The sequence below is a fragment of the Pleurodeles waltl genome, chromosome 6 (assembly GCF_031143425.1).
Source record: "Pleurodeles waltl isolate 20211129_DDA chromosome 6, aPleWal1.hap1.20221129, whole genome shotgun sequence".
Lineage (NCBI taxonomy): Eukaryota > Metazoa > Chordata > Amphibia > Caudata > Salamandridae > Pleurodeles > Pleurodeles waltl.
Window position 1 is genome coordinate 604,375,722 of NC_090445.1, and position 14,387 is coordinate 604,390,108.

A 14,387-nucleotide genomic window follows, 5' to 3' on the forward strand; every position below is an offset into this window, starting at 1 on the left:
AAATTATGTTTTGCCTCATTAGTTCTTCATGAACTACAGTTTTCTAATAATGAGCCTATTTGTATACTACCGCCACATTCTCCCAATTGTGCTGTTGTTGGTGAGATGAAACTTCATTTTGCTGTTACCAGCATAGCTTTGTAAATTGACGCCCAGGCGAAGCAAAGTTGGGGGAGAGAGTAAACATGTATATTAAAGAGTAGAGTAGACAAATAGGAGCCATAGGGTATCTTACATTCTACTGTAAAAAGTTCAGTAGACTCCTGGCCAATCCTTACTTTAGCCATCCTGTCTGCCGGGAAAGATTTTGTTATGTTTTGTTATGTTATGTGTATTTGTATAACACACAACTCACCCTGAAGGTATCCTGGTGCTGACGAAGGAGCTGTATAGGCCAAGACAGGGTAGGGGTTGGGTTAAGAGCCAAGTCTTCAGTTTCTTGCAGGGTTGAAGAACTGAGGAGGAGGTTCTGATGTGCAGGTTGTCCAGGCTTTAGGAGCAAGGTAGGAGAAGGCATGACTCCGGATCTGTTTCTGCATATGCCATGAGTGTGTGCTAGTAGGAGTCCTGCTGTGCGGGGTGTCTGGAAGATTTGTGGAGTTTATACAGTTGTTGAGGTACATGGGGGCCAATGTTTTTTAAGACTTTGTATGTGTTAGTGAGTTTGAAGAGTGCTTATTTGTGGATTAGGAGCCAGTGGAGCTCTTTGAGGTGTGGGGTGATGTGAGTGCTGGGTGGGAGGTTGGGTTACCTAGCCACTGAGTTTTGTATGGACTGGAGTCTTGTGGTCATTTGAGCATTGATTCCAGTATAGAATGTGTTGCTTTAGTCCAGCTTGCTGGTGATGAGGGCTTGGGTAAGGGTTCTTTTTTAAAGTGTTGGTGGGGAGCCATTTGAAGATCTTCTTGAGCATCATGAGTATGTGGAGGTAGGCGATGCAGGCTGCGATCAGTTGACAGGTCATGGTGAGTTGGTTGTTGATTACTATTCCAGGGTTCTTTGCATGAGTTGCCAGGAGCGGTGTGGGTCTGAGTTCGTCAGGACACCAGGGGGAGTCCAAGAGGGAGGTGTCTTTGCCAAAGAATACTAGTTCCGTCTTGTCTGTGTTGAGCTTGAGTCAGTTCGTTTTTATCCACCTGGTGACTTCAGTCATGCAGGTGGAGAAATTGGTGGCTGTTTGGTTTTAGTTAGAAAGAGAGAGTATGAGCTGGATGTCAACAAAGGGTATAATGATGTTGATTCAGTGGGCGTGGATGATGATGGTAAATAGGGTCATGTAGGCATTGAACAGAGTGGGGCTGAGTGAGGATCCTTGTAGAACTCCGCAAATGATGATGCTGACTAATCAAAGTGAAGAGGACCAGGCTGACCGACTGGGCACAGGCTGTCAGGAAAGACCAAATCCAACAAACTGCGGGACCTTAGATGCAAGGCTTTGTGCAGCCATTCTGTATAGGTGGGAGAATGTGGAAAGATCTAGTAGAGTGCTGGCCACAGTGTCACCTCTGTCCATGATCATCCAGATGTTGTCCATGACAATAACAGTAATGAGGACTGTACAATGGTGGCCAGTGAGGTGGGTGGCTAGGCATTTATTTGTCATCTCTTTCATGACTTTTTCTAGGTAGGGTAGCAGAGAGATAGGCCCGTATTTGGCTAGTGTCTTAAGGTTTACTGAGGGCTTCTTAAGAATAGGGAGCACTGTGACACATTTCCAGGTGTCCACATAGGTGACTGTGATGATTGAGTCATTCCGGATCGGGGTGAGGGCTGCGCTGATCACATGCACAGCTCTCTCAAATCTGATGCCGCTTTCCACCACATCCTTTGTGCTACAGCACCTGTTTGGAGCACTGTTTGTTTAGTGCTTCACAGTAATAGGCCACATTTTATACATGCAGGCCCTGCTTCATGAACCCCATCTCACATATAACAACAGGGCAGTGTTATTGAATAATGCTGCAGCAGAAATGGAGTTGAACATGTGGAAACAAGCAATGTCTTCCTGCTTAGCATTTTCCATGTACCTAAACCAGTGGACTCTATTTTAGAGGTCTTTGCATAGCCCACTGGGGTGAAGGAGCCACAGCATTCCCTGCCAAGTAGTAGCCTGCCCACCTCAGTTAAGAGTTCTCCACCGCCCTGGCACAGAAAGTTCACCACAAGTGCTCCCATCGACACAGTGGGTGCACATTCAGTAAAAATGGAGAGTCTGTCTAACCTAGAGTGCCATTGTGGTTTCACAGACCACCTGCCATTTTTTCATTTTTCAAAGACAGGCCCCAAAGATGTATAGCACTACATATCACACTTCTGCTGTTTCCAAGCGCAGTAATTTCTAGGTGCTACTATTACCCAGATTAACAGTATTCTCTTTGCTAACCTTCAGAGGGAAGGCTGAGTTGTGATTCAAATTCCTGACCTGTCCATCACTGCTTGTTTTAGCGACAAATGTTCAGCTCATGGAGCCACCCAGCCGACTTCTCCTACTTGGTACCTCAGGCAGCCTGGAGAAGGCAAATGTCTCAGTGAGCAGGAAGGAGGGTTAGAGAGGGGAGGCTGCTGCACGCTCAGAGACGAGAGAGATGGTAAAGAAAGGGGAACGGTGGTTAGGCAGGAAAGAAAGGGAGCCCAACCCTGGCCAAGTCAGACTACTCCCCCCCTCACCTTGAAAACTGGCTACACCAAGCGGGGCAAACAGAAACAATAAATCAAAAGGTAGAACATGTTAATTGAAAACAGATACGGAGAAGTAAATGCAGTCAAAAGTATATTAAAATATTTACAATAAGAAAAAGACAACAAAAACAGTATTGAGGGAAGTGTTAGATGGAGCCCTTGTGGAGTGGATGAATACGATGCTTTAAGTAGCTATAAGTCTTTTGTTCTGAAGTCATGTGATGTGCTCTTCACTCACGCTTTTCCCGGTTCTTCCTTTTCCAGTCGGAATACCACTTTGAATACACCGAGTGTGATAGCATGGGCTCACGATGGAGAGTAGCCGTACCGCATAGCCCAGGACTCTGCACCGGCCTTCCCGACCCAGTTAAAGGAACGGAATGCAGTAAGTATATATCTCTAGACCTTTAAACCATTCATTTAATATGAAACTGTTTGCAAAGTCGGTGTTACAAACTATGCTTCCATAAGTAATGAACAGGTTTACGTAGCAAATAGATGAAGAGAGAACCACGCAAATCTTTTCATGGTGAGCATGGAAATTTACATCAGGTGGTATGAAATGGGCCTTTTTAGGGTTGAGCGCGCAAGTGCCCCGGCCTATTGTAATCTCTCTGTGGGCTTTTAACCACACCCACTCCTGCTATTCATTCTTTGTTGTGCTTGTGTTAAATGCTTCATTTTTATTGGTGCATTTTGTGAAAATTCACTCCTTTGTGTGATGAGTTCCCTCCCAGGCGATTTGAAAATGTATGTTGGCCATCACACTGCATCACCCTTCCTCCTGTTACAGCGTGTGATGGCCCCTCCTCCGGTTTGGGTTTGCCTTTCATCCCAGCCACGATCCTTTCTAGACATTCACACAGGGAGCCAGTAACTCTCACGCTCACAGCGGCCATGGCGCTTTGAATTGACTTGCTTCTGTCAACTGTTTTACTTTTCATTTTCAATTTATGTGGCAAGAAAAGTCCAGTTAGGAATTTACAAAGCTAATAGCTCTAACTCGAGCAAACGCGAGACTTATTGCATTGCAAATGCTTATTTTATTGTATTTTCACCTATACCTGTAGATTAATGTGCTTTGGCACCTGACAGAGGGAAAGATTCACATGAAAACGAATGAAGCTGTCTAGAACACAGTCTCCGCTTGTCTTAGATTTTCAACTTTCTGGTTATTCCAAAAACAAGTATACCTGTAAGCGCTGACACTGTAGCTGGTGATCCAATAACAGAATGGAAGTTGATGCAATAGTTGAAATGGACATAGCTGCAGAACGACAGAGGCAAACAGGTAGGGTCGGACAGGGGTGAAAAACTGGTCTAGGCACCAAAATAAAAGTGACGCCTATAAGCGAACCAGATAACTGAAAAAGTGCCCCACATCTGCATATCAGGCCACTTATGAACTTCTAAAGACACATTGTATGGGTGCTTGCAAGGCATGGGAGACTGCATGCTTTTGTGTTTGCTGTGAGCACAGTTTACGGTAATATCAGGGAAATCAACACTAAAAACCGATCCACCTGACAATAAAACAGACCCCAAAACTGCTAAAAAACGGTTCATACCCTGAACTGTCAGACCAGCCCATCGGGCACGTCCTGATTTACCTAGAGGCCAATCCAATAAGCTGAAAGATCGGGGATCAGGATGTGTAAAGGCTTACCAGTTTCAGCAGTGGGTACAACTTTGATGAGCAAAAGTCAACCTCAAATCCAGTTGACTACTCCAAGTGACAACACACCTGTCTAAATCTAAAAGGCAAATGAGAATAAGGCATACCTGATAAAGGACCAGCAGGAGGTAGGGGAATCAAGAATATCTAAAAAGGAAAAAAACAACAAAGGGTGAGTGACAAACACAGGTGTAATCTGGTACGGATGCAAAGAGCCAGTGCATCTCGTTGTCAGGCAAGGTCCATTGGTCCTTAGAAATCCTAGCTAAGGCTGTACCAGTAATGACTGAGACTGACCTAACCCAAGACGTGAGAAGCAAGTATAGCTAAAGTTTGCAGGCTAGTGTTTTGAATTTCTATACTTTCCATTGCCGTGTCCACCACTTTCTTTAACGCAGAAAGACACTTCGTTTTGGGTTTTTGCCATACACCTGAATCATAACACACCATCATCAGTAGTGGAAACTGATAAAATCTACTGTGGGAGTAAGTTGTTGTCAAACAATGGGTCAAGCCTTTAGAGTCTGAATCATGGGTTTGAGTGAGCCTCAAATATGACATTTGTCAAGGGAATGCGCAGTTTTGAGATGGATGTAGCCAGCCTGTCGTCACCATAAGTGCTTCAGCACCAGAATGGCAGAGAAGGCAATGTACTCCTGCACGTCAGAGGCACCTTGAGACAGTACAAAACATGTTCACTTATTTCTTTTTATTCATTTCATTTTCGAGATGGCATGATCCAGATACTGGTATAACAGCACTTTAAACTTTTGACCGTATGCGCTCATGGAAAGAAGCAAAGAGATGCCTACTCTCTGCAACTCCAATGACAGAAAGACCATGGAAAAATGCCTGATTTTTATTTTACAGTCAGGTCTGAGGACCAAGGTCTTAGAATTTGAAACGTCAGCCCGGCATATGCAATATAACAGAGTGGCCGCTTTTTTCATGCGAACATGGGAAACAAAGGGTCCCGACAATGACGTTATCTTAAAGTGAGTAGTGTATGTTTTCATAACTGGGGCTATCATGGAAGGTTTTATGTGGTGACTTTAATGGACTGAAGAGACAGTCATCACTTGCAGCAAGTGGATTTGTTGAAGTCACAGAAAAAATCACCAGCAAGTCACTAAGACTGACACAGGTGGTATATGTTCCCTCATTTGCAACTGCCGCTATTCAACAAAACACCATTCTAAGATTCTACAGAACAGAATGGGTCGAAACTCATTGTTGAATGAAAAGCCAATTTTTGGTGGGTCACGAAAGTCCTTGTTTATATGTAAGTATTATATATAATTAGCCTTTTATTGCACCAATGCAAATGTACTGAACAATGTCCTTAAGTCCAGTTTCTAAGCAAACCATTAGACGTATTCCCAAGCAAGTTCCACGTTGAACCTTCCAGTATTTGTTGCTGTTGTTATGTTTTGCTTCACAGAGAGGTTTCACACAGAGTGTACTTATAATTGATCATCCATAATCATACCACTTGTGTATGACTTTGCATGTATTGAGAAATATGGATGTGGCCTAATGGCAACAGCTGTTATCTTTGGATCTGGGATCCAGGTTTGAGTCCTGGTGTTGACTCAACATCCTTTGATTTTGGGCAAATCACTTAGGGCCTGATTTGGATACTGGCAGACGAGTTACTCAGTCACAATGGTACAGATGTCGCGTCTACAGAGATCTAAATCCCATTATATTATATGGGATTTAGATTCTGGAGTACGGGATATCCGTCACCGTTATGACTAAGTAACTTGTCTGAAAATATCTAAATCAGGCCCTTAATTTCCTGTGCTTAAAATAGAATGCATCTGACCTTGTGAAATGTAATCTGTAAAGCACTCCAATTCTCTTGATCCGTATTCGCAATCTATAAAACTCGAAAATATCTTTAAACATATGCATGGAGTTCAAAATGCACCACTGGGCCTTGTTTTAACACAAAAATGGATATGAGGTCTTACTCTGTACTCTGCTGCATAAGGGGGTTTCCCAAATTTGCTAAAATATCTGGTGTCAACAACAAGATTCTTCAGAAGGCTTGTGATTTTAGTGAACGGATGCAAAAGGCTGCACCCCACTTTGAAAAGTGTTCCAGCTCCAGGCTCCAGTGCATTTCACTATTTGCTACTTTTACAGGCAGATTAATATCTTGGCCGTAGTCCATTCTCAAAGGGTGTGGTCAAGGTCATGATATTTACAAACAATTGCTTTTATGACATTGAAAATGCTCGACCTCAAATCTATTAAAGCTAGCTGGGTCACAAACATCTGTTGTTCTAAAAATGAGGTTGTGGTTCTAAAACGTTTTGAACATTACTAAAACCTTCTCCAAGAAGTATGCAAAGTCTCAAATGAAATACTACATTGCTTCCCTTTTTCCAAACAAATAAACACAAACCTAGTAAAAGAAAGCGACACACAAGACATCAAACCAAAACAAACACAGGACAGACAGACTCAAAAAAACAACATGCAAGAAAACCAGACACACTACATAAAACCCCAACTAAGCACTACTGCAACACCAACATTGAACTAAGATGGCTCTTTACCTATAATGAAGAGGTACCATTATCTCCCTGAAGCCCAGAGAACTGGAAAAGCCTCTCCAGATAACCTTCCATAGACCAGAGAAGACTCGCCAACATCAGACACTCCCCTCTGTTGTGGACCACCTTGATCAATCCCTTACTTCAGTATAATGAATCTCCCATCATTCCACCTATATTGATGTCTTGCTCTGACAGCATTGCCACACACTCTATCCACTACAACTAAGTCACCGATTTTCGTGTGGTCCTTCACTAGTTGAAACACCTTATTTCACCCCACTAGGCAGTCAGGCCAGACAAAACTTGGTGGAAGGTTTTTTGCCCTTCAACAGTTCATAAAGGGAAACCCCTGTGGAGGAATGAGGGGTGATGCAGTAAAATCAGAGCATCAACCTCACAGGATTTGGCACCACACAGCCACAACTGGATGTACTCACCCACTACCCCATTTATCCGCTTCACTAACCCTTGGTTTGTGAATACTAAAGAAAATTCTTAAGCTGTTTTACCCATTCAGACTTCAGAAATCTTTTTACCTCTGAACTGATTAACCCATTGCAAAAAATTGAACTGTTATTTGGTTTGGGCGACTGCCCACTTCAAGGAATAATCTCAACCTTTTTCAGGGTAAACCTAAAAATCAAACAGATGTAACTTAGGGCAATGTGTAAGTATTTATACAATACCAAAACTGTAATAAAGTCAAAATGCAAAACAATAAAAATCACAAACCTTATTAGAAACGTAGAGTTGCATTTGATAAGCAGAAGGACACCAAAATGCTAAAAATCAAATGAGGGGAACCAGTGGTATGAATTTGTAAAGTTTTAAGTAGAAATACCATCAAAAGCACAAAACGTCAATGACAGTCAATAGTCCAATTAGACCAGAACCTAGGCACCATTTGAGGCTGACCACAATGGAGTGTGGATCAGATACACAACCAACTTCATCCTAGTTAAAGATTTTACCTTCTGACTTAATGCCTGATTTAGAGTTTGACGGACATTCCATCAACCCTATTACAAGTGCCATTGGATATAACGTACTTGTAGTGTGGCAGATGGGATTGTCGTCACCTTTGTGATGGAGTAACCCATTGGCTGAACTTAAAATCAGGCCCTCAGTCTTTTAAGTACCAATCCACCACAAGAGTACACTTCAAAAGCGCCCCAGGACCTCAGGGAAGGCACTTATAGATTCAGAGTGTGTCTGCCAGAGGCCAACAGCAGGGTCTCTTTGAAGTCCATTTGCCACTGCTCAGGTGGGTACTTCCAGGAAAAGGCATTGTGCACCTTACTCTATCCCTGTATCCACACAGGGCACTTCTTTGTCCGGAGTACAAGAGGGAGCAGGTCCAGTCATTCAGGGCTCCTCTCAGGTCACAGACAGTAGGTCCAGTCCTCTTCTGATCTTCTGCCGGTTTAGGAAGTGGGTGCCTGGAGATGTCACATTCATGCCTAGCATGAGCTAGTGGGTGGGACTGATTCGTGGCCCTTCCCTAACCAATGGGAAAAATGTTCCAAGGGCCTGACCTACCTACGTTTGCAGTAGTTCCAGTTTTTTCCTTACTGCAAACAGGTCCAAAATGCATTGTGTCAGAGCAAATCCAAGATGGTAAAAGTCTCCAGCCACCATAAACTCCTAGGGTTGCCGGTGTGTGGGGGGAGTGTACTCTGTAATCCTAGTGTCCTCCCATATCTAATACTAATTTTGGAGTTTGGAGCAGGTACCCTACCCACAACAAACCCAGAGACAAAAGTCTGAGCAGGGTCCTCCAGTAAACAGACAGTGAACCCAGCAGACTTGTCAGCCAGGATTTGGCACTCAAGCAGGGTTTGACATTGTTCTGTGAAATGCGATGCCCACAGTCCCTACCCTGCATATTCTGTGTAGTTCAGAGGAGCAATCTCTGCGCATCCTGGACAGCCTATTGTTTGCTCATGGGCAGCATTTCACACCCTTTTCTCACTTATTCAAAGCTACTTACTGGCTGAGAGAAGATTTAGATCCAATTCAAAATAGCCTCAAAGAACTCTGGCCAGGGAAACCATAGCTTTCTAAAAGTTACTTTTCCTTAATATTTATTAAAAATCCGACTTCACCATTTCTGATTTGGATTTTTAATAACTATTAAAAATAGCTGTCTAATTATTTTTCCAGCTGGTCTCATTCCTGAGGTTGTATTCTATAGTCTGGTTTTCTACATAGGACAGCTAGGCCTGCCACAGTAAAATATCTTTTAGGGCCATTTCACTGTAGGGACATGGTTACATTCATTTTCTACATGTCCCACTTTTAAATTCCATGCACCCTTCCTTTGGGGCTACAAGGCCTATATATGGATGACTTTTTAATATTTAAAAGGAATGTTTTGACCTGTCAAAAGGGTTTATTTTGACAGGTCAAGTTGCACGTTTTACACTGCTACAGCCAGGCTACAATGGTAGTCCTGATGCCATGCTTGCACTGCCACTGTAGTTGATAGAAGACTATTTGCTGCAGTCCACTAGTGACATTTACTTCAGGGCCCAGGGTGAACTTTTTACCATATACTAAGGACCTATAGACATGTTAATTATGCCATTTTGGAGTAGGCCATTTCAACCCTGTTTAATGTGAGCACAGACACGCTAGCTCCACTGGGTCTATAACACCTCTGTACTGCATCATAGTTATTTTTCAACGTCTCCTCTGAGGCTAAATAGAACTATTCTTATTTTTTGCTGCAGGGGCAAAGCCCCATCTCTAACCTGATTCTATGTCTAAAGCCTTTGATCTTGCAAAAGCCACAAGAGACCACTCCAGGGCATTTGTTTATAATCTCTTCTACAAAACCTTCACTCATGATGACCATAGCTTGATGTTTTGCCCCTAGTCTCAGGACCATATTGGACAATCCCTGGTGGAACCACCCAAGAACAGTGAGGACCTTCGCTGCCACATATATTTTCTCTTGATTTCTCCTCCTTTTGAATCCCAAGATGTTTTTGAAAAAAATAAACATGAGATCGCTTTCCACCCTTCATAAAACATGGGAGCCCAAGCAGCTGGCTCCAGGGTATTATTATCCCATGTCTATTGGAGCAGGTCTTGTAGGATCATGGTAATCCAGGCCCCAGATTCAACCAGCAAGTGCAGTGTCTTATAACCCACCTTAACAGCGACATTAGGGTCAACACAATCAAGAGGATTCCTGCTTCTCTCATCGTCATCAACCACATGAGTACCATCTCACCATAGATCTTCCTAAGCCTTCCAGAGACCATCTGAATCCTTAGGCTCATCAGACTCACTTGCCACCCTCTGGTTGCCATGCTTCACACTGACACACCTTACTGAAATGCCCAACTTTGCTGTACATTCTAAAATACACATTCTTGGCAGGACAAAAGCCTGATTTACACTCTGGTGTATATATTGTCACCATGGTGGAGTTATTTACTCCCACCATTGGGAGGATGCTCCGGCCACTAAATTTAGAGATGTCCAACAGCGCAACAGACATCTCTTGCATTTCCAGGAACCACCATCACAGCTGTTCCTGTACATGCATTGAAAGATTGATGAATGCTCCGTCATTTTGTTTTTCATTTTCTAAAACAAAATACTAAAGCTGGATTTTGTTTTTGAAAATAAAAAAGCAATGACCCCCTCACAGTGGGAGCTTTCCCCTATGACATGGGGTTCATATTGCAGTTTTCACTGCCTCTTACAGTGACGAACAGTGAAAACCTGCCATTTGTTTGCCTGCTGTAAATAGGGTGGGCAGGCAAATGGCAAAAGCTCTGATGGCCCTCACTTAGTCGGGCCATTGGAGGTATATGTGACAGTGCTGTTGACCTACTGAAGGTCCCCCGGCTCTAAATTAGGTTGGCGGACCTTCTAATGGCAGAGAGGGTACTCAGTCACAGTTTGCCAACGGAGTACTCTCTCCACCACACCCTCAATTGGGCCCTTAGTCTTCCAATTTTACTGAGCGCTTTGACTCCACATCTGAAGCAAGCATTTATCTGTTTGTAGAACCCCTTAGTATAACTCTGGTTTTCCTCCTGCACAAGTTCACTCTTACACCGTATTATACACACAGGCTCTGCGTTTGTGTCATCCAACTCACTCACTGACCTCTGCGAGGTTTCTATACTTTTGGCAGAATTTATACTCTCATCTAATGTAGGGTTTCCCACTGCAGCAGATTTTGTTTGATACCTTTGCTAATACAATGGCTTATAGATTGGTAACAAACCAACTGATCTGAAAACTTTTTGAATGAACAATCTATCACCAGCCTGCTCACCACATTTATTTACAAGTCTACATCCTCTCAAACTCTCTGAACCCTCTTAAGAAATGTATGCCTCAGTACTAAGGTGACCATCAAACCTTGCTTCCAATTTCTTTAGCACTTCTTGATTTTCATTGCATGCTTCACCATTTTGCAACAGCAGTTCAGGTAAGTGCATTATAATGGCTGTTCCTTGGAGCAGCAGATGTTTTTTCCTCTGTGGCCTAAATCTCGAAACATCTTTGACTCTAAGATAGGTCTCTAACGCATTTAACCACTGCTTCCAAATGATACGAGTCAACTTGGTGTTTCAAGGAAAGCAGATGATGGATTGACCAGCTGCAGAACATAAAAACCAAGGAAGTCAATCAGATTACCTCAACAAATCTCTGCCCACTCCCAGTAAGACTAAGGGGGTCATTCTGACCCTGGCGGTAAAAACCGCCAGGGCCAACGACCGCGGGAGCACCGCCAACAGGCTGGCGGTGCTCCCATGGGCATTCTGACTGCGGCGGTACAGCCGCGGTGAGAAACGGAAAACCGGCAGTGCACCGCCGGTTTCCCGCTGCCCTGGGGAATCCTCCATGGCGGCGCAGCTTGCTGCGCCGCCATGGGGATTCCGAGCCCCATACCGCCATCCTGTTCCTGGCGGTTTTGGCCGCCAGGAAGAGGATGGCGGTATGGGGTGTCGTGGGGCCCCCGTAACAGGGCCCCACAAAGATTTTCAGTGTCTGCCATGCAGACACTGAAAATCGCGACGGGTGCAACTGCACCCGTCGCACCCCTTCCACTCCGCCGGCTCCATTCGGAGCCGGCATCCTCATGGAAGGGTGTTTCCCGCTGGGCTGGCGGGCGGCCTTCTGGCGGTCGCCCTCCAGCCCAGCGGGAAACTCAGAATAACCGCGGCGGTCTTTTGACCGCGCAGCGGTATTCTGCCGGCGGGACTTTGGCGGGCGGCCTCCGCCGCCCGCCAAGGTCAGAATGAGGGACTAAGTCACTTGCAGTCAACCTAGTCTCCTACGGGACCATCCAAATTACCCCATTCTTAGTGATCAGTAATATATAGGAATAGCTCCTGCTTGAGAGAAAACAGTCACAACAAATGTTAATGATACATTAGAGAGAATATCATCATGCTTAACAAAGATAAGGCCTGAAATGGGTATTACCATGTACATACACTCTTCTGCAGGCCCTTCAAGTACTCCTTCCGGTCACTTGCCATTGGACATCGGCCAGTGTCCTTCCTCTGGCTACGATGCAGAAGGTACTTCTTTTTGCATTCTGCATGCCATCTTTTGTCTTCGCTGACATCTTCTTTTTTCTTCACCTCGTGCCTTATCTGTCTTCTTTCTTCACTGCCGTCTTCTTTCTTCTTCGCTGCATGCCACCTTCTCTGTCTTCTTTTTTTGGTGCTGTCCTCTTTCTTCGGCGCATGCCTTCGTCTGTTTTCTTTCCTCGCTGTTTTCTTTCTTCACTGCATGCCATCTTCTGTCTTCTTTCTTCGCTGTCTTCTTTCTTCTTCACCTCATACCATCTTCTGTCTGCTTTCTTCATTGCTGTCTTCTTTCTTCTTCACCGCATGCCTTCTTCTGTCTTCACTGCCATCTTCTTTCTTATTCACTGCATGCCGTCTTGTTTCTTCACTGCATGCCATATTCTTTATTCTTCACCGCATGCCATTTTCTGTCTTCTTTCCTCGCTGTCTTCTTTCTTCTTCACCGCAAGCCGTCTTTGGTCTTCTGTCTTCACTGCTGTGGTCTTTGCTTTTCATCGCATGCCCTCTTCTGTCTTCTGCTGTCTTCTTTTTTCTTCACCATGTGCTGTCTTCTATGTTCACTGGCATCTTCTTTCTTCTTCACCGCATGCCATCTTCTTTCTCCTTTCTTCGCTGCTGTTTTCTTTCTTCTTTGCCGTAATCCATCTTCTGTTTTATTTCTTTACTGCTATATGCCGTCTTCTTTATTCACCGCTGCCTTCCTTCTTCTTCGCCGCATGCCATCTTCTCTGTCTTCTTTCTTTACTGCCCTCTTCTTTCTTCTTCACCGCATGCCGTCTTCTTTCTTCGCTGCCGTCTTCTTTCTTCTTCGCCACATGCCATCTTCTCTGTCTTCTTTCTTCAGTGCCGTTTTCTTTCTTCTTAACCGCATGCCGTCTACTTTCTTCACTGCTACATTCTTTCTTCTTTACCACATGCTGTTATGCCAATAGGTTTGACCTTTGTTTCTTCTTTCTATCTAAATGAATTACAAAATATTAGAAACATGTTATAATAACGTGTGTTTTGAATTTATTAACGGTTTATCAAATTTAACATAAACATTATTATAACATTTTTCTAATGTTTTGGAATCCAGTTAGAAAGAAAAAACAAATGCGACATCTATTGGCTTTGCCAATGCTTGTTAAATTTTTGTTGCACTCACACAGGAAATGTGAAGGCAATATCCGCGTATTTTTCTTTTCTTGGGCAGCTCACCATCCTTTGGCCTGACCATGCTCGATAATGGAACGTTATCTCTTAACTGAGTACTATTGCCTTTGGTGAGAGTGACGCCTGTTATTTACACTGTCACAGACGTACAGAATATAGCACTTTTCAACAAGTTGTTATTGTTTCATAACTTGCTCTATGTATTTTTTCAGCAATCTGCCAGACACTCCCTTGCAAACTCCTTTGCTTACGAACATACTCTCCTTGTAGGTACAGTTGTATGCACTCTTTGTACTTAAACCACACTGCAAACATAGCTAATATTAAAGTCTTAAATATATTGTGCCTCTGCCAAAATCTGATTTGATGGCAATAGAGTTCTTCTGTCTCTGGTAAGCACTGTACTGCTTTTAAAGAGAGAGTATCAGTCTTTTCGCTCTTGTAACCTATAATATTGTTATTACAAATGTGACACGTGAAGAAAAATAATGTCTGAGATTTGAGAAATGCTTATTTTGAGCTGGTATTTGCTGATGGAGGCGAATGGCACTCATTTTTGGGGACAATAAATTGTTTTTCTCCATTAGACATTTATAGACCGTTAGAGGGAAAATTCGAAAAGGGAGGGACAAGGAGAAAGAAAAAGATGGAAAACCCTCACAAAGGGAGAAAGCAGAAACCTGCAAGAGTGAGATAAAGGGGAGGGAGTGTCTGGCAGTGAATTAGAGAGGCCTGAGGTGGATTCAA

General features: G+C 43.6%; 1 protein-coding gene across 1 annotated transcript in view; it reads left to right on the forward strand.

Moving 5' to 3' along the window:
- ELAPOR1 (endosome-lysosome associated apoptosis and autophagy regulator 1) overlaps nt 1-14,387 on the forward strand; it is a 344,279-nt gene that overhangs the window by 174,618 nt on the left and 155,274 nt on the right. Inside the window, exon 2 of the mRNA XM_069238875.1 lies at nt 2,944-3,064. Coding sequence (XP_069094976.1) covers nt 2,944-3,064 — 121 coding nt within the window. The remainder of the gene's footprint in view (nt 1-2,943; nt 3,065-14,387) is intronic.